Raw genomic sequence first — 22,506 nt, forward strand, 5'->3', positions numbered from 1 at the left:
GGTTCCATGCTGTATCATAATAACATCTCATTGGCACTCAGAACAATCAGTCTCATAGGTCAGTTTGGAGTTAAGCAAATCCGTTTTTTGTTCCACAAGACAGTTGTGTTTTCATTTTCTGGGTAATTGGCCATAATTTTTGATAGAATACAAATATTCTAACGTGGTTTGTTTTATTGCACTCTGCATTAATTTACCTTTCCAATGATATATAACATTACAGTATTATTCATACAAACCAAGATGTTCACAATTTTGGTCACTAGAGTCAAACTCAGCTTGTTGCCCCCCTAAAGCTTGATGCCTGGTGCAACAGCTACCCCCTTAGCTACGCCACTGAACTGTGGATGAACAGAGGTTTGTGCCCCATCAGCCAATTTGCAACCTGGGGCAACCACCTCAGTTGGCCTTATGGTTGGACCAGCCCTGTATTTGTACATTAACTCTAATGTTGACCCCCTCAGACATTTCAGCCATGTGATGGGATGTACTTACAGAAAAACTCCAATTGCACAGCTGTAAAGTTTAAAGGAGACTGTAGTTAAACAAAGAAGAAACCATAAAACCTAGAAGAATTTTCTGTTAGGAGTTAGATGACAATGGCCCAGAAAAAAAATATGTGGACACAGTGACATACACAAAGGCAAAGCTTAATCTGTAGATAAACAATTTCAGAATATATATTTTAAATTGTCATGTGCCTTGGCTTACATCCTCCTGGGAAAATAACTGAGCCTGAACTTAACATTGCACAAAAGGTGGAAACCATATGGTGACTGTCCCAGGTGACCAATTGTTTTTCATTACACAACAGCATAAGACTGTCATACATAATCAAGGGAAAACTCTATTATATTAGCTAGTACAATTCAATTGAAACAGTTTAAAACAGAATCCTGAAAATTTAGGGCGGCCTCAAACAGTTGAGTCACATATTTGCATTTGATTCTCACAATCTCTTCCATGCATATAACAGCCCAATCCTATGCTAATCCATGGACGCCAGCACAGTGACAGCTAGTCTGCTGGTGGATGAGCCATGGACACCAGGGCAACAACATGACAGTGGTGCAACTCGGGTCAAAATGAGTGGAGATATCAGGACAAGGAGGAGGTGATATGTACCATATTCCAAGCACCCACCAGACAACAGTCCTAATGCCAGAAAATGGTACACCAGAAAAAAAAAAAGCTGGTATAAGTTTTAATTAGCAATAATCATGCCTCGGATTAACCTCATTGGCTACCATCATGCCACTGTGCAAAGCTTCTTGGCCTTTTTGGCTATGATCAAGTGTAAAGCTGGCATAAGAAAGGAAAAACCTAAAGGGAACAATGGTAAGGGGGAATGATTGTTCCTTTACCTTGGGGCTGCACTTTACCTTGGGACTGCACCAGTGCGGGAAAGTTGGATAGGATTGGTCCCTCAGGCTGCAGTAGCATAACACTTACTTGGGAGTAAGCTAGTGAACTCAGTCGGCCTTACTTTAGAGTTGAGGCAGATAGGATTGATCCATCAATGAGGGCAACATACTTGCTGACAAAAATGCTAAAATAAAATCATTATTTTTGATAAAACAAATAGCTGGCAGATTAAAGCATAATCTTCTGCATATTTATTCAGCTGCTGCATATTTACTCTAATCATATTCATTGAGGCTTTCTCCAGATAAATGTGCATTGAACTGCAATCTCAGATGCCATTTTGCAGGCCAGGGTCTATTTTACATCCAAAGAAGTTATTTGCAATGCTGGTTTTAATTAGTGGCAGGCCTGCACTGAAAAAAAAAATACTTTTTGACCTAAAATCACTTTAACAAACTCAGCCTTTTGGTGCTTGACGTCTCAAAAGAGGCGTGATTTGGAGATCAAAGCAGCAGCTTGTAGATCACAATGGCTGTACTTTTGCAAGACCTCTCCTACAAACCGAAACTGGCGCTTGCTCCGCAGGCTAAAAGAGTAACCCTTGGCTTGCCGGAGAGGGAAGCACGTCGAGCTGCTAGGAACTTGCGGAGGGGGAGGAAGGGGCTGCCTCTTTAAGACAAAGGAGCGCAGGGCACAATCCAGCTTTGTGCTGCAGCAATGTGCAAACGTGGAGGGGAGGTTAGTAATTCTGGGTGTCCTTAGCCAGGGCGCTGGTCCTGACTCCACTTGCATGAAAGTAACTCTCCCTGTGCAATCAAGCGGCCTTTTTCCGGGTTCGAGTGTTTAGGGTCGAAGTCATCCAGCACAGGTAGAATGAACCTGCCCACCCAGCTCAGGTAAGAGTCTGTTCCTCATCTGAAGACGGGGAGGGGGCTGGACTGGAGGGGATGTGCTTGTCTGGACTGGATACACTGTATCTTGCAACTTATTTCAGGGCTCTTAGTGTTCTCCGGGGCGGGACACAAGACGTCAGTTCTCTATCCGGGTAGCTGCTGTGCTTCTTCCCTGAAACTTCGTGCAAACTTCTTGTCGGGGTCTTAATGGACTGGTCCTACAGAGGAAAAAAGCTTCCAAGGGTTCAGTGGGACTTAAGTTACTTCCTACTACGACGTATCGTTTTACATTGTAGCTGCAATCGTCTGCATGCTCTCTGTTTTGAAAATGCACGTTAGTTGTAAAATATTCTATGTGTATGAAGCCAGTGGCGTAGCTGGAGGGGGTGCAATGCACATTTCAAAGGATGAAACCCAGTGGCATAGCTAGCTAGGGTGCAAAGCATTAAGTTTTGTGGGGAACCTCACTGCGGCTTGCAAGCAGCCTCTCTCAGTCCTCTTTGGAGCCATTCTTGGCATTCACCTCCTTTTGTCCCCCTGCCCAGAATGGCTCCAAAGGGGATGGAAAGAGGCCCTGCAAAACTTGGTGCTCTGCACCACATCTAGCTACACCACTGGGTCTCATCCTTCGAAATGTGCATCACAGTTGGCAAGGGATTAGAACAATGATTTTCAACCTTTTCATCTTACATCGCACTAATGAGACACAAAAATTGTCAAGGCACACCATCCATTTTTTGGACAATTGACAAGGCACACCATGCTGTCTGTGGGGGGGCTCACATCCTCCAATGGCCCTACAAATAAATGACCCTCCCTGAACTCCTGTGGCACACCTGCAGACCATTTGCAGCATACCGGTGTGCCCTGGCACAGTGGTTGAAAATGACTGGATTAGAGCTACAGCAGCCCTATGCACACTTGGGAGTAAGTCCTGTTGAACTCAGTGTTTGAGTAAACATGCATCTGTAAAAAAAATCCTTCTTCTGCCCAGCTGCTAAAGAAATGGGAAGCATGTCGTCCTCTCCATCTGATCAGCCTGTCAGTTTCTGTTCAGTAGACTGGGGGCTATTCATATGAGAGACCCAGCTTTGACTGTGTGTGGTTGGGATGGGGAGTTGAGATGTGAAGAAGAGCTAGAAACTTTGAATTATAACCAGTCCTTCCACAACCTGTTTCATGTTTCAGTGTCTTGTTTCTAATTGTACTGACGTTGTACCATTATCTGGTTGTCTTATTATGCCACTTAAACAGGGTGACCAGACACCCTCTTTTTCTAGGACATGTCCTCCTTTTTAGCCTCATATCCTGGTAAAGAACTTAAATGTCCTCCTTTTCTCTGTGAGTGGTCCCCTGCAGGCAGCACATAACCTTTTGTAATTTATAAATTATATGTAATATGGTTTTAAATTTAATAATATATAATATAGTGTTTAATCACATGAAATCAATATGCAAGTGTTTTTAGCTTTTGTTTTGTCATGCCCTACATTTTTCTTAGATGTCCTACATTTTGTGGTGCCTCGTCCTCTTTTGGGATTATGACATTTGGTCACCCTGCATTTAAAAATGCCAGCTAGAGTGTTGTACTGTATCTTTATAAATGGTACTCATCTCTGATGTGTGTAATGTCTTGGGTTCAACCTCTGTTCCTTTCTTCTTCTGGATAAATTGGGCCAATACATGTGTTCTTAAATATTTGTCCTCTTCCTCTCCCCTCCTCCCATTTCTTCCTAGAGCCTGCATCTCTTCTCCATCCTTCCAAATTCTTTGTGGTACCACCAGCGCTTGTGTGACTGGCAAGTCAGAACATGCACAAACTAAAGCAATGTAATAGCAGAAGATGGCAGAGCCACAGGAGCTTGGGGACCCTCTGGGGGAGGGTCCTTTGGAGGCTGATACACTTGCTGGTTCCTGCTTGGCTGGCAACAGGCTCAACCTTGATGTCTACATGGATGGCTGTCGTCTGTTCCTCAAGCTGTTTGAGACAAGAAGGGAAGAAATCATGCAGGTGGAATTCTTGAGGCTAAGTTGCAATGAGGACCTTGTTGTTTCCACACTGAGCACTATTCCTTCCTTGGAGCACTTAAAATCCCTTGTACTCAAAGGTAACTGCATGTTTGTTAATTTTTGTCAATTTCTAGTTTGCATCTCTTCTTTCAGCTAGATAAGCGATTTGTTTTCCCCATGCAGTGTGATCTGGATTCGTGGTCACACAAATGCATGGTAACATATTGAAACTTCAGTCCTACATCCTTATGTAGGAGGAAGTCCCACTGAAAATGAGATTTACTTCTGGGTAAAGATGTGTAGCAGTAGGCTTCATGGATGCACTCTTGCTGGGGTGTAGGTCCCACTGAATACATTGAGACTTGCTTTGAACAAACATGCACAGAATCTAGGTTTGGGATCCTTCTTGGCATCTTTCAGTCTGATCCTATGCATGTCTTGCATAAGGGACTTACTACTTAGTAAATATGCTTATGATTGAAATGTTAATTTTTTGCCAGTAATCTTGGTACAGAAGTTTGAATTAATGGTTATGGCAATTGGGACTGCTTTCTAATATGTAGTTATAGAATGCAGCTAAAAGGGCTGAGAGGCACCTTTTAAGTGGCAGCGTCTTATCTTTAGCAGGGTGAGAGCAACTGTCCCTATTCATGCCAGTATAGCATCTTGTCCAGTGGCTGCCAATGGAATTTTTTTGCCTGTTTTTTTTTAAGTTTTTGAGCCCTTTTGGGCAGAGAATCATATTTTCATTTATTTTGCTATGTAAGTTGCTTTGTGACTGTTTGTTGAAAAGCCATATAGAACTCTTTTAAATGATTTTTTTAAAAAAAACCTCACTTTTGAAAATGACATACCTGGCAAAAGCAAACTGCCCCATATCTGAAAGAACGCAAAAAATCTAAGAAAGGCATAGTAATAATTGCTGTCCTCCTTCCTTGTATCCCCCACCCCTAATACGGTGCCTTCCTGTAAAAAAACCACTGCACAGTGAAGACAGCAATATATGAGTTGTGATCCCAAGCAGATGTACCAAGAAATAAGTCCCCTTGAAATCAGTCTTACTTCTGGGCAAAAACACATAGGATCAGGCTGTAACTCAACAGTTCTGCAGACATATGTATTTAATTGAATGGCTGCCGATAACTCTGTTGAAATCGTAATACTTGTTTCAGTAGTAAGCAGGAGAATTAATGCTTGAAGCACATTAATCCTATTGTGTAAAATGTTGAATAATCTACAAAAACACTATTTAAAACCTAATTGATAATATACCTATGTATAGTAGCCTGTTCCAACTGAATATGAATAAAAATAGTTACATTTGTGTCCCATGTGTAGGCTCCTAGTTAGACCATTTCTGGTTGTTGGAGAGTCACACTTATTAGGTGCCAAGAAAGGAGCTCTCTGGGTCACATCTGGCTTGCAGGAGGCATGTGAATTGCCCCTGCTTTAGCCCTGAAAGCCTGCTGAGCCTGAAAACTAAAGTGCTAGCTCTGCTCTATTGAATAGTCATTGACTTCCTCACCTCAAAAAGCTGCAAGTCCCAGAATTCCTTGGAAGGAAGGTTCATGACAATAAAACCACTATCATACAAATTAAATTTGTGATGTGGATATACCTTGTCCTTTCATGCACCACGCTCTTTTAGCCTGCAATGCTGTTTGGTAAGCTCTGTTCAGCCTCCCAGATGGTTTGATAGGAAATATACATGCTTATGTGTGGCTAGTGAACATAGATCCTTGTCATGGTAACTTATCTCCCTCTGTTCTCTTGTCTGTAGGTGGACACAGCAGGGATGAAATTGGCGCTTGCAAGAGAGGATTGTTGTCATCCTTGCCGCAAGAACTTGGGGAGCTAAACTGCCTTGCCCATCTTGATCTCAGCTTCAATAGCTTCAGTGCTTTGCCTCCCTGCATCACCAAGCTGACCAGCCTTAGTAGTCTCTTGATATGCCACAATAGTTTGAAGAGATTGCCTGCAGACTTTGGCCAGCTCACCAAGCTAAGGTTCTTCTCTGCCATGAAGAACCAGCTGGAAGGTCTGCCTCCAAGTATAGGGGAGCTGGTAGCACTGCAGACACTGGACCTCTCTGAAAATGCACTGGAATCACTTCCTGATGAGATCGGAAATCTGCACAATTGCACAGAGTTGGATCTCTCAGGGAATCTATTAACAAGAATCCCCAACTCTCTTGGTAAGATGTTCATAAAGAGAAAGGGAGTTAACAGCTTCTTGGCTCCTAAACTGCAATCAGGTCTGGTTAAATTAGGATTGCAGTTTTAATCTCCTCAGTGTGTTTTGCAGCATGCTGTGGAGTTGCAATTCTCTGCATGGTCACTAAGGCCACCTCTGGAGTATTGTGTCCAGTTCTGATCACCACGTCTCAGAAAGGATATAATGAAACGGGAAAAGCTGCAGAAGAGAGCAACCAAAATGATTAGTGAGCTGTGCACCTCTCTTATGTGGAAAGGCTCGAGTGTTTGGGGCTGTTCAGCCTACGCAGAAGATGCCTGAGGGGGAACATGATTGAGACATTTAAAATTATACATGAGATGAATAGACAGATGTTCTTTTAACTCTCGCATAACACCAGAAGCAGGGGACATCCACTAAAATTGACTGCTGGGAGAGTCAGAAAAGACAAAATGAACTATTTCTTTATCCAGTGAGGAATTAATAGGTGGAACTCCTTGCCATCATCAGGATGTGATGATGGCACCTGAAGGCCTAGATGTCTTTAAAAGGGGCTTGGACAGATTTATAGAGGAAAAGTCCATCACAGGTTACAAGTCACGATGACTATATGCAACCTCCAGGTTTTAGGAGTAGCCTATCTGTGAATGCCAGATGTAAGGGAGTGGCAACAGGATGCAGATATCTTGTTGTCTTTAGCACCCCCAGAGGCATCTTGTGGACCACTGTGAGATACAGGAAGGTGGACTAGATGGGTCCTTGGCCTGATCCAGCAGGGCTCTTCATGTTCTTAAGTGAGTTCCACTGAACTCCATGGGATACAGTTATACAGGATCAGTGTTGTTTGTTTTAAACATTTGTAGCCCAACTGATGTTCTCAAGCTAGTTTACATTTTAAGTGAAGCCATATAGTATAAAACATTAAAAGGTTGAAGGTTTAAAATTGCTACATCAGTTAATGTAAAACAAGGTACAAATTTTACAACAGCAGCTCCAAAGGCCTGCCCAAACAGAAAAGTTTTCATGGCCCTCCTTAAAGAACTGACGGTGCAGATTTGATTATCTGTCTCAAGGAGTGTGAGGCCAGTTCCAAAAAGCATCTGCTACTTCAGTAGTAGCTAATGGAGGCTGCAGTTCTATATACACTTGCCCGGGAGTAGGCCCTGTTGAACATAGTGAGACTTGGTTCTGAATAGACATGCCTAGGCTTGTGCTGTTAATCTCTTTGGGCAACCCCTGAAGAACCTCATGTTGCAAGTATACTATAGTGTGGTCAATGTGTGACATGCATGCACTAATCCATACCTTGCACTAGAATCTCATTAAATGTATCTATGACTAGACTTGGTGGCTGTTTCTTAGCAACTAAACTGACTGTATTGCCCTGTTTTGAGGATATTTAGAATATAGCTAGCATGAGCAGTAATGTATTTTCACTGGTGTACCTGGGAGGGGGGCAAATGCCCTGGGGCACCATGCCTGTGAGAGTGGCACCACCACCCATACCCCCTGCCACCCACCCTCCAGAGCTCTCAGAAAGCCTTTTGAGGCCTCTGGAGAGCCTTTAAACATCACTTCCGGTTTTCAAAACCCGGATGATGTTTAAAGGCCCTCCTGAGGCCTCAGAAGGTTTTCGGAGGGCTAGAGAACGCCATGCGAGGCTCTGGACACAACCATTAAGTGGGGGATATCCTAGGTCAGCAGTCTCTTGGGGGAACAATCCTAGTGCAAGTCCAAGGAGAAGAAAAGGACAAGGAGCTTCCAAGCGGAGGGATAGGATCCTATATGCATCATTGCCGCCAGGTCTACCTACTCCTGCCGCCTCCAAACCCCCAATTCCTCCCACCTTCCTGCACAGTTTTACCCCCTCCCCGCCCATTTCCCAACCCTACCTCTGCCTTACCTGGTTCAGAAAGTGTGGCAGGGTCCAGCGGTGGCATTGCAAGATGTACACACAAAATGGCTGCCAATTGAGTGCTCCATGCTCCATTGGCAGCCATTTTATGAAAGCAGAAGGCATTTCCTTGTTGTAATGGATTCTACAGAACAGCTCAGTCCTAAAATGGATTAGGCTGGGAGTTAGGATGAGTATATTTGAGAACAGTAAAGAGTGTGCAGATAAGTAGGTTGATCACTCAGAATGATTGTATGCCAGATACTCAGTTCCTTAAGGCTTGCCTTAAATTATATTATTCGGTTTGTTAATGAAGTTGCAAGAAATATGGACTGCAAGCTACCTACTATTCAGCTTCTTGTAGGATCTCCTGTTTCAATTTTAAATCCTCAGGTGAGCTAATGCCCCTCCATGACCTGTCTATCATGGCTGTTGCTTGGTTCACATACTGCTGCTGGTCTTCTGGCAACTGCTGGTATCCCAGTTCTGTCTGCCATATTTCATAAAATAGTGTCATCACATGATGGTGGACCTGCTGTTGAGGGAAGAATAATGTAAAGTGCATTTTAAAGTACTGCAGTGGGAATGGAGTAGTTTTTACACCATATGTCACAGGGGCATTGTGGTTTATAAAGTACATGAACTTATTTTTCATTAAAATTGGGTCAAAGTGGCAGCCAGTAGACTGATCCAGCTTCAAAGCAGTGTTATCTAGCAGCCTAATCGTAACCAACTTTCTGGCTCCAACTTTCTGCACTTTCAGGTGCAATGCAGCCCTGAGGTAAGGGAACAAACATCCCCTTACCTTGAAGAGGTCTCCACGACTCTCCCCTTAACATGACACAGTGTGCACCCCCCTTGGCATGGCTGCATTGGCGCTGGAAAGTTTGTTAGGATTGGACTGTGAATAAAGCAGTAGTTTTACAAAAATGCTCATAGTAAAATTTGTGTGAAAAAGAAATACATATTTTCAAAGTTTGTGTATCTCTTGGAATTTTTATGTAACGTTTCTCCATAATGCCCATATGTGACAAAATAGACACTGAAAACTATGGGACTTAAAATTGCTTCACTTTGACTGAATCGTGCCATGGAGTATGTCGTGTCCCAGGTTAAAAGGAAAATGATTGAAGAAGGGTTACAACTCTGAGGGAGCTACAACTCTAAGTACTTGGCAAGATTTAAGCCTGATCTTTCCTCCTCTGCTAATGTGATTATTTATTATGTTCCTTGTACATCAGATGTCATCCTTTTTGCTAGTAAAGCAAAAACATTACAGTAAGCATTGCAGGTATGAGTGGATGTTGGAAGGTTGGGTACTAGAGATTGTAGTGTTTAAAGCAGGACCCCAGGTGCTTTTTGCAGGGACATAGAATAAGTGAATGGGAAAGAGGTGCTACATGTGGGGATTAAGGGCTGAATCCTATCCAGTTTTTCAGCACTGTTGCAACTGCAATGCAACCCCGAAGTCAGGGAACAAATGTTCCCGTACCTTGAGGAGGCCTCTGTGACTGCTTCCCCAACACAGGAAGCAGTGCATACCCCTTTGGCACAACAGCACTGGCACTGGAAAATTGGATAGGATTGGGCCCTAACAAAGTGTAGATGGATGTTGTTCTTTTATACAGTTCCTGTTCTGACTTGCAGCCAATTTGCAGTCTCTGCGGCAACTACATCTTCACAGCAATCTTCTGGTGACAGTTCCTGCATCGCTTGCTGGCCTTCCCAACTTGTCCAGGCTTGATCTGCAGAACAATAAGCTGCGCGTTATCCCCCCAGAGATCCAGAGCTTCCCCTTTGTGCATCTCCGTGGTAATCCTCTAGGAGAACCAGAGGTGCCTCCGCAACCCGGTAATTGGTTTTATTTTGTTTGATTTGTGTGTTGGACAGCTGTTCTGTCTTTGTCTCCAGTGAGTATCGGCAGTGGGTGTGTGATCCCCTGCTTGGCTGGCACAAAAGAAGGCTGCTTTATGGGACACATTCATACAAACTGCTGCAGCCTGTCTTTCTGAGGAGTTTGCAATGTGAAGGACTGATTAAAAGACCAGTGAAGTTCAGTTAGATTTCACAAGCATCTGTTAGGGGTTAATTTAGGTGCTGCTGAAGACAGAATGCTAGGAGAGTGAGGGTAAGAGAAGGGTCCTGCTAGGCAGCTTCTAAAGCTAAAAGAGTGATCATGAAGCAGACTGTCTTCCAAAGAGTTTCTTCCTTTTTCCTCTTAAGTGTGGGTGGTGAATTTTAAGCAAAGGGGTCTAGAAAATCAAGTTGTGAATGAAAGACCCAAGTTCAAATGGAATTTGGATGTCTACATGCTGAATGACAAACAGCTATTTACCTGTCTCCCAACTGTAATATGGATATAATCATACTGCTCCCTCCTTTGCAAGGTCAGTATGATTATACTGTATGCATATTACAGTTGGGAGACTGGAGACATAGTGCTTGTCATTCAAGTTTCATTTGAACAAGGTCCTTGCAAAAGTTAAGAGATGCTTTGCATAACAAGCCCATATATCAGTATTAAAGATTATTGCTACATGAGTCAGTCTCGCTGCTTCTCTTTGTGTTTTACCTACAACATAATTAAGGACGCAATCCTGAGTCACCCTCGGGCCGGTGCAAGTCCCTTGTGCCAGTTCAGGAGGGTTGCAAACGTGCCACAAAGCACTTTTTTTTTCTCCTCATGAGAGCTGGGCCCGCGCAAGGATGTGCGCTGGCCTGCTGAGGCTGAATTCAGCCTCTGCGCCGACTTCACAGGGGAGACTTGCGTAAGCCGAGCTCGGCTGATGCAAGGCTCTGGGGTGGGCGGGGAGGAGGCAGGAGGGAGGCATTCTGGGGCAGGGTGAGGGCAGGCAGAGGGCAGTCCCTGGGTGGGTCGGTGGGTGAAGAGTAGGAGGCAGGGATGGGACCCAGCTCTCATTCAAGATCCCAACCCCCATTCCTGAGCAGCATAGAATGCTGGATACAGCACAAGCCTCCTGCCCTGCCTGTTCCAGAGCAAGATAGGATTGTGCTGCACTGGTATGAATATAAATATTGCAAAAGAGCACATGTAATAGTTGTACCTTATCAAAGACTATCCATTCATTTTGTTTCCCCTGCGGTTTGAAGACTAGATACTTCCACAAATTTAACCTTAATCTTGCCTTCTGCTGGTTGCACTGTGCTGTAAAAAAAAAAACACTATGCTATTTCCAATAGTATCTGTTCCTACCACTTCCATTCACTAGGTGAGTTTTTTCACAATCTCCATTGCATAATGTAAATCTTAGGGCGCAATCCTAACCCCGTATGTCAGTGCTTTCCAGCACTGACATAAAGGCAATGCAGCTCTGAGGTAAGGGAACAAACATTCCCTTACTTTGAGAAGGCCTCCGTGAGTGACACCCAACTGCAGGATGCAGCACATGTCCCATTGGCACCACTATGCCAGTGCTGGAAAGCACTGACATAAGGAGTGAGGATTGTGCCCTTATTTCACACATAGGCATGCACTGATTTTTCAAAATTTATTCTATTTGCTCAGAGTTTCTTGTGAAGATTTGATGGAGATCCATTGCATGTGAGGTGTGGTCACTATCCCATCTAACACGATGGAGTGTCTTGGGCTGGCCCTACATAAATGGGGTGTTCACATGCCTGACCAATCCCCACAGAAGCAGCTATTCACATGAGTGAAACCACAGTGACATGTTGTTCTTTGATTTGTTGCAGATGACTCCAGCTCTGAAGAATTACAAAGATTATTTCTTGCCGCTGGTGAGGATAGGTATTTCACATAGTTATTTTCACTTGTCTTCTGTGTTTTGTTGAGTGTCTGTTTCTTCTACTGATTCATTTTTTAGTATAGCACACAAATTGTCCCCAAGGGCTAGTTTAAGCAATCATTGTGAGTATAGGACTGCAGCCTACATAATTTACCTCATATTATGTCTCACTGAACTCAGTGCCATTTACTTGTGAGCAAATATTCATAGGATTGCATGGTTAGAAGTGGCCTTAAGGCTGTTATTGTGATACTGTATAATAATCTCTGCCCATACAAACAAGTCCTGCTTGATTTCTAAATGGAGATACTTGGGCACAAGGCTTTTGCGCAGCCATGCCACAGGTCCTGCAAAGCCTGCTCCTTAATCCAGAGCATGCTGCTGGGCCAGTCCTGCCTTTAGACAGAGTACTGAAAACAGATTTTGAGACAAGCACAAATTAAAGCCCATGGACAAGAAATTCCTTGGCATTTTAATCCCGGCCCTGCCATTTATTCATGGTTTGCTGTAAACAGCATCAGTTGGAGCTAAAAATTATGCTCTTATTTATTTATTGCTTTATCTTTGGAAGAAAAGGGAGGTGACTTAGCAACCTCTGATTTTGTTCAAGAGTTGCTGACAATCTTTCAGTTCAGTTTCAGCCTTGAGTTTTTTCTTGTGTAGTATATAAACAAGTTGAAGAGCAATTGGGGATTGCTATCTCAAATTAGATAACCTCTATAGTCAGACTCTAAAGCTGCCATCATATTTATTTGGGAGTAAATCCCATTTAACTCAATGTGACATGCTTTTGAGAAAACCTGTTAAAGATCATGCTACTGGCTAAATAAACTCTGAAGCAATAAGGGCAAGTCATGAAGCCTTTTGTTATTTCATAACAATGAAACATGACAACAAAACAACAATGTTACTCCTGTTGCCAGTGGTGTTGCTAGAGTGTCCCACCCCCAGGGAAACAACAACCTGCCCACGCCTTCCCAATTGTTGCAATGTAGTGGTGTGGTCCACCAGAAGTAGTTCAGTGGTGACATAATGACATCATCATGTGCGCTGCTGAATTGCTTTTGGGGGGCCAGCCACTTGCAGCTGTTCAGAGCTATGGGTGGGTGGGCTGCCAAACACAGCATGGAGCTCCTCTTGCCAGGGGTTTGGGCAGCGCATCTGTCATGCCCCTGCCCTGAGGTGGGGCACCTGGGGAGGTTCACCTCACCTGCCCCTCTTAGCAATGCTACTGCCCATTGCTTAAACATTATCTCCTTTGTTCAAAGCAAAGCTGCTCCATAGCAGTCTCATTTCCACAGTGTACTGGGGATAAGAGGAATTTTAGTCACATTTTATTGCCTTGGCTGAGATGAAAGTGCTCTTTTCCCTTCTCCAGTAACTCCGAAACTGTGTGTGCTGCAGCTTTAAAAAAATTAAACCTCCATGTTGGATGCCTGTCATTCTATGCACCTTAGAGCAAGGAGGCTCCATGCAGCAGTGATCCCCACTCTCTCTGCCAATGTAAGACAAGGAATAACAGGAAGGGAGTAACAATGTGCTGGAATTCCTTGATGTACTTGCTCAGAGTAGCAGGCAGAATCTCAGAGGTATCACCATTACTGAGAAAGTCTGATCCCATCCTGAACTGTGCCTGATGTGGTAAAGGAAAAGCCAGGATGCCAGAAGACCATATGAAGTGTGCTGCACAAAGGATATCTGTTCACTGTTCTGGAAATTGATTGAAAATGGGGTAAAGGTGCTTGCAAACTGAGTGAAGTGTGCCTCCAAAGGTAATCCAGAGAAAAACAGTGTTTCTGTACCTCAGGTATCAAATGTTTGGAAAACATTTTGTTTTGTGGATTCATAGTGCCATTAGCTGTAATGATGTTTCCTACAGGGCTGTGTTCTACCCTTAAGCCACCCCCAACCAAGTGGATGTTGCTATTGTTATACTGGGGGTGGGGTTGATCTTTGATCACTATGCATTACATGGTGGAGTCCTCGGCTAACAATAAATTTAGTAGATTAGTGAGATTTTACTCAAGAAAGACCCTTTTGTCAAGATAAAATCAAATTTAAGTGCATCCACAACTTTGTTCCCTACCATCACCTCATTTCCAGCTTCTTCCAATCCTTTAGCTCTGCTTACACTGAGAATTTATTTATTTATTTAGCATATGGCATATAATACCATATAATAACTAAGTTAAGCTTTGGGTGCCCTCTGGGGAGAAAGGCAGATTACAAATCAAATATAAATAAATAAATAAATACATGGACTTACATGACAATTAACGTAGATCAAATAGTGTCCAGTTTGTCCAGCCATTCAAGGACAGTTTCCTTCATTGAAAAAAGTCATACCATGGGCCAGTATCTGTACGCTGAGAAGATCGCTTTTGTCTTTTATGATAAAATAGCTGCATGGTTGTAAAATCACCATTAACAACTAAACTCATATAAGAGGGAGAGCAGAGAATATCCAAGAATGGCAAGGGTAAACTTGGTTGTAGTTGGTTATCCCCCAGATATTCCAGAAATAGAGCCCAGCTACTGTTGAAAGGATTAATCTTGCCCCTCTTTTATGCCCTGTCCCTTTATTGCCAGGCCTCATAACTTAGTTAGCAAAGTTATACCTCAAGAGAGCTAGCAGATAGGGAGAGCACTTTGACTTCTGTATTGCTCAGTATAATTGCTATATTTATGATGATTTCATTATTTTCTTAGTATGAACTATAGTATTTAGCTTTATAGAACTTCTTTTTAATTGGTGCAATTTGTATTTTCTTTAGTCCTGTCTATGTATTCCTCCTTTTTCCTATGATTATTGCATATTTAAAGCAGATAAAATTGATATTTTACAAATGAACATTGCCTAGTAGATTATGGAATTTTTAGCTCATGAATCTGGAGAAAGCTGAATTCTGGATGAAGCAAAATAAACATGCTGTAATCAGTGCTCTCCTAACTCAGAATTTTGGCCTGATGATTCTATTGCTGCTCAATTCTTGTACCTCAGCAAGAATTTTGGAGAAAAGGAGACTACAGTATCATGATGACTTTGTGGCTTCTGTTTGTATCTTCAAAGCTTTACCGTGACACCTGAAGGTTGCAATGTTTTCCTGGCCTGTGGGGTCCAATTTTGCTTCCCCCGAGGTGCTACCACTTCTTCAGTAACTATCTGCTTCCAAAAATGCTCCCCTGATCCTCAGTGGGTGAAGCTGAAGCATCATGACATCCTACTTAGTGAAATCCTGGAACTGAAACCTCATGGGATTGAATTTCAGGAGGTAAGAGGTAGTAAAGGAGTTCAGACTGGAACTGTTCTCATTCATGGAAGGCTTGCAAGTTGGATGCTGGCATGAAAAAAATAACCTTGGCCAACTGAAGAGGTGGCTGCTGATTATTTGTGAGCTAAATGTGATGGGATTGGGCCATAAAGCAATTAGGCACATATAAACCTAGCTGCAAAGAGTCAACTGGAAGTCCCGTAGATATTTGCTTATTTAGATTTATACCCTGCTCTATACCCAAAGTTCAGGGGTGTAGCAAGATAGATGCGTAAAAAGAGAATGAATTGTAGAGAATCAAATTCCACCATGTTAAAAGTCCCCCTGTCTCTCTGTCCATTTAAACTTGGCCCCCTGAAAGTCAGCCATAGGCTTTGAATAGCATCCATAGGTGTCTGCTGCTTTGAATATTGCTCAATTTGTTCTAGTTTTGCAATCATTGTTGCAGTTAAGAGGATGGAGTCATGGGTGGAAGCGCCCCTCCATTCAATCCAGCATTGGAACGGCCCACCTTTAACTTCTAGCCAAGGGTGCCCAAACCCTGGCCCTGGAGCCAATTGCAGCCCTCGAGGACTCCCTATCTGGCCCTCAGGGAGCCTCCAGTCTCCAATGAGCCTCTGGCCCTCTGGAGACTTGCTGGAGCCTGCACTGGCCTGATGCAACTGCTCTCAGCATGACAGCCAACTGTTCAACCTCTCGAGTGAGCTGTGGGATGAGGGCGCCCTCCAATGCTTGTTGTATCACATCTGTGATGCAGCAGCGACAGCAAAGGAAAGGCTGGCCTTGCTTTGTGCCTTTTATAGGCCTTGAGCTATTGCAAGATGTTTATTCATTCATATAAATTCCATCTTGAATATATTCATTTATGTAAATTTATGTAAACCCTAACACAGTGTCAGAGAGATGATGTGACCCTCCTGCCAAAAACTTTGGACACCCCTGTTCTAGCGCATTGTTTTGTGTATGAACTGCTGTGCTTTCTCAATCTTGATGGTGCAGTATGTCAGCTTTCATGCACCAGCTTAATCATCCTCCAATTGCCCAATGACCTTTCTGTGATGTACAGCAAAAGTCAATGAGGTTGGTTTGCATTTTATGGTTTCCTTCCTCTGGGGGAAGCTGTTTCTATCAGAAAAGGATACTTTGAACCAGCCCTCTGACTGTCTCTGCTTATTCCTCTAATCTCCCCCAACTGCAAACTGCCCCTTGATCCTGGGGTCCTCCATTTCCTCTATGTGAAGAGGAAGCAGAGTAAGATTTTTTTTCTCTCTTGTTGACTCATGGAAGCCATCTGTTCTGTCTCATGTGTTAGGAGGTGCAGATCTGGTTGCCATACACCTCCCCTCAAAGTCTTCATAAGCGTGAGGTCATAATTCGAACCTTCACTGGGCAAGAGTGGAGTGATCTAGGAACCCAAGTGGAGCGTAAAGGGAAGCGAAAGGTAAGCCAACAAGAGTACTTGAAACATAATGTAGAAACAGGCATTTACCATGCTGTCTATGAGTCCTTCCTTATTTCAAATGGGTGCCATTTTCAGTACCTGCCACGAGCTTGAGAGGAGCGCGGAACTCTCATGAAGTATAATGGAGTCGCTCCCTCTCTCTTATTAGCATGGGCTTTTTCTAGAGTTTGTAAACAACTCCAGTGTTGTTGTTCCAGCTGGAGGACATAGCCATGCAGCTTAACGGGAAGAGTTCCCAGCTGTATCGGGCCTGTATGAAAGCACCACCAAGGACTTACTGTGCTGTTGCGAAAGCACTGATCCATAATGCTGGGAACCAGTATACCAGTTTCAGCAGAACAATGCTGGGAGAGAAGTATGCCTTTTTCTTCCACTTGTGGGCTTTCCAGAGGAAGCTGGTGGGCCACTGTGGGAAACAGGATACTGAATTAGATGGGTCTTTGATCAGATCCAGCAGGGGTTTTCTTAGGTTCTTAAGAAAGTTTTCACTTTTACTTTAGGAACTGCATTCCTTGTTATGAACATGGAGAACTGTAGTTTGTGAAGAATATTAAATAGAGTTGGAACAAGCCAGAATATTAAACCATTTGGTATTCTGGTTTTTTCAACTCTAGTTTACAAAATACAGTTTCCCAAGTATGTACATAAGTAGCATGGAGATGTGGTTTGTTTTGAAGTGAAAGCAAAAGCTTTCACTCTCCTTCTCTCATGGGAGGGGATAGTGCACAAAGCCACGGGCTCTCTTAGCCTTATTCATGTAGTGCTAAACTATGGTTTAGCATTACTTTGAAACTGTAATAGGCCTTTATAGGTGGGGGGGGGAGGATTCCTGGTATAAATCAGTGTAGGCACTTTGCCCTTGTTAAGAACTACGCTCATTTACAGCACTAAAAGTGACTTCCATTTTTATATTTAAAGTATTGTCACATGTTGCCCATAAGTGTGTTTGTTCTTCCACACCCTGTCACAGAAGCATTTGGCATGTTGCAGTGTCCCTCACTTCTCCTGGTTCTTGGTTGTCTCTCGACTTGTGGAGAATGAATGCAGAGTTCCTCGGGAGGGTGTGTTGCTTTTCTCAACTGTTGATCCCAACATCAAAGTGACTTTTCCTCCTGGTGTGACCGAAGAGGTTAGGACAGTGAAGCTTCAGGTAGGATGTCTATTTTTTTTAAATAAAGCACAACCTTGCATCCAAGAAATGCCAGTAAAAAAGTGTTCTCATGGGTTAGATCATGTAACCTACTAAGTTATAAATTCAAAAGATGTGCCCTGAGAAAATTTTCTGAGCCTTGTGTTTGGCTTGTACAGCCATGACTCAAAGTTTTTCAGATCTTGTCATTGTGAGGCTGCAGTGTTGGTCCTTACAATTCTGTTAATGCTGCTTCATATATAGCTCTTGTTAGGACTGGAGACTAACTGATGCAGAATTTTACATCAGATATTTTTATGGGTACAAAATTTGGATGCAGCCACAGAATTCTGAGAAATCTTGCTGTAAGTTTAAAATGTAAAGTTCTAGTCCTTGGGTTTGCAGAAATAAGTTTTTTAAAAGCTAATGAACATTAACTGTAAGCAGCTCTAGTGTTCAGGGGCTAGATAGAATTTCTGTGTGTCTTGCATGCCTTCATGTATTTCCTGGTGGTTTCCGATAATGTTGCCCTTAGCTAGCTAACTATCCTTTTTAAAACCTCACATTTTTTTTTAAGAATGCACTCAAATTCTGCAGAAATGTGTGCACTGTATTCAGAATTATTATTATTATTATTGTTGTTGTTATTATTATTATTATTATTATTATTATTATTAACAGTATTTATATACCGCTTTTCAACTAAAAGTTCACAAAGCGGTTTACAGAGAAAAATCAAATAACTAAATGGCTCCCTGTCCCAAAAGAGCTCACAATCTAAAAAGATGCAAATGAATACCAGCAGACAGCCACTAGAACAGACAGTGCTGGGGTGAGGTGGGCCAGTTACTCTCCCCCTGCTAAAAAAAGGAGCACCCACTTGAAAAAGTGCCTCTTACCCAATTAGCAGGGGTTAATGCTAATGCATGCAAATGAACATACAATATATACAAATTAATGTAGTGTTACATACATTTTATGGATCATCATAGCTCGTACTGAGTGCAGCATTTTGAGTTTCAGAGAAAAAGTTTCACTGTTTTTGTTTATTAAAAACTAAGGGCCTGATTCTTTTCAGGCCATACGCTGGCAGATCTCACAAGCGCTACACCATTCTGTGGGCCGCTGACCCCAGTCCAAAGCTCCAAAGGCCACATGTGGGTGAGGTTGGCCCACAGAACCTCCACTGTCACTGGTAAGTCAGTGGCAGGGGAAGGTCTGGGTGGGGAAGGTTGGATCTCAGGGGCAGCTGCGCATGCCAGATCCTATCCCCTTCCTGGCTCATCCCCATCCACTGAATTTCCTCAACCTTACGACAGCTAAAGAGCTGATCTGAGGAAACCCATTGGATACCAGGTGGCCAATGGAAAGATAAGTAAAAATGTTCGTTTACCTCTCATGGGCCATCTGGTGTCCTGTTTGCCCATAGCAAGCAGTGTGCACTCTGCCAGCGACACTGTACACTGTGAGCCAGTGAGGGACGGGATTGGGCTTTAAGCCATGTCTGAAATCACAGAACTGGAAAAATGGCACTCTTCTTCATAATTTTTAATTTACATAATTTAACGCATTAGAATGTTTGGAGAATTTTCAAACTGAATGCTGTTCCCTCTTGTCCTCCTATTTTACAAGCAAAGGAGTAAAGTAAAATAATTCTGCCCAGCAGCATAGACTTCTGGTTAATGTGGACCATTCTGTGTGCTCATTCCGGACTGGAGAGTTTTCACTGAAACCAGCAGATGGTGGCAGTGGCATCTAGATGTGCGGATCCTCATTAGCACATCATTTCCATGAGTTACTTTAGCATGACCAGGAGTTAAGATTTACTAAGTCATCAAAGTTGAGAACTAAATGATGTTTTTTTTCTGAATTAATTAAAATGGTCCCAGTAGGGATCAGATACTTAAGGCCTGTAACTGGGATCAATAGTACTCTCATACATTTCTGACTGCAACATCTTGCATTATGTCAGATCCTACTCTGGTGGGTAGTGGCATTCCTGGGGGGAACTGGGAGGGCAAATGCCCCGGGGCACAATACCTGTGAGGCCTATAAGGGAGGCACCACAGCTACCACCTCCCCACTGCCATGCTGCCGTCACCTGCCCTCCAAAGTCATTCAGAGGGTTGGGGAGGCTTTGCATGGCATCCTCTGGCCCTCTGAAAGACATCTGAAGCCTCCAGAAGACTGTTAAACATTATTTCCGGTTTTCGTTGGAAAACTGGAAGTAATGTTTAAAGGCCCTCAGAAGGTTTCAGACGTCTTTCAGAGGGCCAGAGGACATTTGTGTGAGGGTCTAGAACTGACCAGTAAGGAGGGAACAGCAGTCTCTTGGGGGGGCAACATTCTGAGGTCCTGGACCTGGGCGGCACATGGACCAGGATCACAACTGCTGGTGGCTCCTCTGAATTTTCAGAGCAGCTTTTCAAGGCAGAAGTAATTATAGCAGAAAGGGAAAACCTGAAAAGTTGGCTGCATATATGGAAGTTGGTTGCATGGCAACTACCTGACGGTCCCCTCCCTTGATGGTGATGGTGTGTTTGTTTTTTTTAATTTTAAAACATGCAGGTGCTGCCCATGTCAGTAGAGAAACTACAGGAGATCACAGATGATCCTGAGACTGTTGCCAGCCCTCTCCTTTGCCTTTCTCAGAATTCTACTGTGGACTTCCTTCGGCCTGTTAAAATTCAGCTCCCGCTGCCTCCAGGTGTCACAGGTCAGTTTACTCCAAACAACTTTGTTGTGACAAAATTTTACTACTTTCTTAGGGGTTTTTTTTCGCCCCCTGAATTTCACAGAACAGTCAAATATAAAGCACAACCAGTGCAATAATATTCATTTTTGAGTCATTCAGGGCGCAATCCTAACCCCTTAGTGCTTTCCAGCACTGGCATAGCGGTGCCAATGGGACATGTGCTGCATCCTGAAGTTGGGTGTCACTCACGGAGGCCTCCTCAAAGTAAGGGAATGTTTGTTCACTTACCTCAGAGCTGCATTGCCCTTATGTCAGTGCTGGAAAGCACTGAAGTAAGGGGTTAGGACTGCACCCTCAGTTGATTTTCTTGGGAGGAATGTGCAAGGACAGTGCAGTATAGCACTGAATTGCTATTTGTTTAGTGTTTCCATTTGGTCAGACTGCCCCAGTTCTTTCAGAACGTCACATATCCCATTGATAATAAGTTGAGAGAAAACCTTCTCCCCCTTTAAATATGCAGTGATGAACTGAAAAGGAAAAATCACTTGAGGCTTATAGGTGATAACTTATGTTCCTTTGTTCTGAGGTCTAACCTTGGATCGCTCCAGCGTGCATCTTCTTCATGGCGATAGCAATGCTCAGAACTGGGATGACATCACAGATCAGGTGGTACTGGAGTTCACCCACCTCTATGCTTTGTTTGAAGTCACCCACTTCTCTTGGTGAGTTGCCCTGACAGTATAGTCCATCCTCCAAATACTGCAGTGGATATACCTTCTCTAAAGCTCCTGCATACATTTATTAGGACAGCATTCTCCCCTGAACCCTTCTCTTCTCTGCCCCCCCCCCCACATCATGTCACATCTTCTCAAAACAAGGTGGGAATAGGGGGGAGTAACATAGCTATTTGGTTTTCTTTGTGTTAATTGGTCTTCCATATTCACTTCACCATCATGCAAAGAGGGTCACCTAATAAGCCAGGGTTTATCAAATTGGGGCGTTGCAACGCCCCAGCCTGAGGGCCCTGGCCTCTGCCCCCTTAAAGGGCGGGGGCAGTGAGGAGGCGGGGTGGGGGAGGCAGTGACACGATCTCCAGGATCACTTTGCTCAGGGGGCTGCAGGGGCTTGGCTGTACGGACCAGAGCCTCCCGGGCTTGCGGGGAGCCCTGTGCGACCGTCTGCAGGCCTCCCGGAAGCTTAAGAAGTGAAAGTGGAGTGATCGTGCTCTGCCTCCGCAAAACTGGAAACGGGGCACAATCACTCCACTTTCACTTCTTAAGCTTCGGGGAGGCCTGCAGACGGTTGCGCAGGGCTCCCCACACCCCGGGAGGCTGCAGGAGGCTCTGGTCAGTACAACCAAGCCCCTGCAGCCCCCTGAGTGATGCGATCCTGGGGATCACGTCACTGCCTTCTCCCCACCCCCGCAAGGACTTAGAGCGGCTCAAACTCTCCCTGAGAGTTTGGAAACCGCTGCAATAAGCCAATGAGTCAAGCCTGAGATTACTAATTTGCCTGTTGTTTCTGCTGACTATGAGGTGTGCTTTTGCAACATAGCACAACAACATACTTGTGGCTGCAATCCTATACACACTTTCCTGGGAGTAAGTCCCTTTGAGCACACTAGGACTTACTCCTGAATAGACATGTATAAGATTGTGGCCAGTGTCCGACTAGAATATGAACAAAAGGTAAAGATCTTATACTCCCCATTCTTAAATGTACCCACTTCACTGGTCAAAAATTTAGAGTATAAAATAGCTCTGTTTTCTTTGTGGTTGATTCACTCAAACAACTGGCAGATGATCATATCTGGGCTGGTTTGTGTT

At 43.7% G+C, this 22,506-nt stretch overlaps 1 protein-coding gene and 1 pseudogene across 2 annotated transcripts in view; one reads left to right on the top strand and one right to left on the bottom strand.

Annotated features, from left to right (window-relative positions):
* Positions 1 to 1,143: 1,143 nt before the first annotated feature.
* On the bottom strand, positions 1,144 to 1,269 carry LOC136638371 (U4 spliceosomal RNA; annotated as a pseudogene).
* Positions 1,270 to 2,024: 755 nt separating this feature from the next.
* The window catches only part of PIDD1 (p53-induced death domain protein 1), a 29,648-nt gene continuing 9,166 nt past the window's right edge, over positions 2,025 to 22,506 (top strand). For both annotated transcript variants that reach the window (XM_066629834.1, XM_066629841.1), the window contains exons 1-10: positions 2,025 to 2,261; positions 3,996 to 4,366; positions 6,049 to 6,462; positions 10,003 to 10,206; positions 12,070 to 12,124; positions 15,193 to 15,394; positions 16,707 to 16,835; positions 17,827 to 18,006; positions 20,554 to 20,701; positions 21,267 to 21,402. In XM_066629834.1, the coding sequence (XP_066485931.1) occupies positions 4,102 to 4,366; positions 6,049 to 6,462; positions 10,003 to 10,206; positions 12,070 to 12,124; positions 15,193 to 15,394; positions 16,707 to 16,835; positions 17,827 to 18,006; positions 20,554 to 20,701; positions 21,267 to 21,402 (1,733 nt within the window). In that variant the 5' untranslated portion in view covers positions 2,025 to 2,261; positions 3,996 to 4,101. The remainder of the gene's footprint in view (positions 2,262 to 3,995; positions 4,367 to 6,048; positions 6,463 to 10,002; positions 10,207 to 12,069; positions 12,125 to 15,192; positions 15,395 to 16,706; positions 16,836 to 17,826; positions 18,007 to 20,553; positions 20,702 to 21,266; positions 21,403 to 22,506) is intronic.

This window comes from Tiliqua scincoides, chromosome 1 (genome assembly GCF_035046505.1).
Source record: "Tiliqua scincoides isolate rTilSci1 chromosome 1, rTilSci1.hap2, whole genome shotgun sequence".
Lineage (NCBI taxonomy): Eukaryota > Metazoa > Chordata > Lepidosauria > Squamata > Scincidae > Tiliqua > Tiliqua scincoides.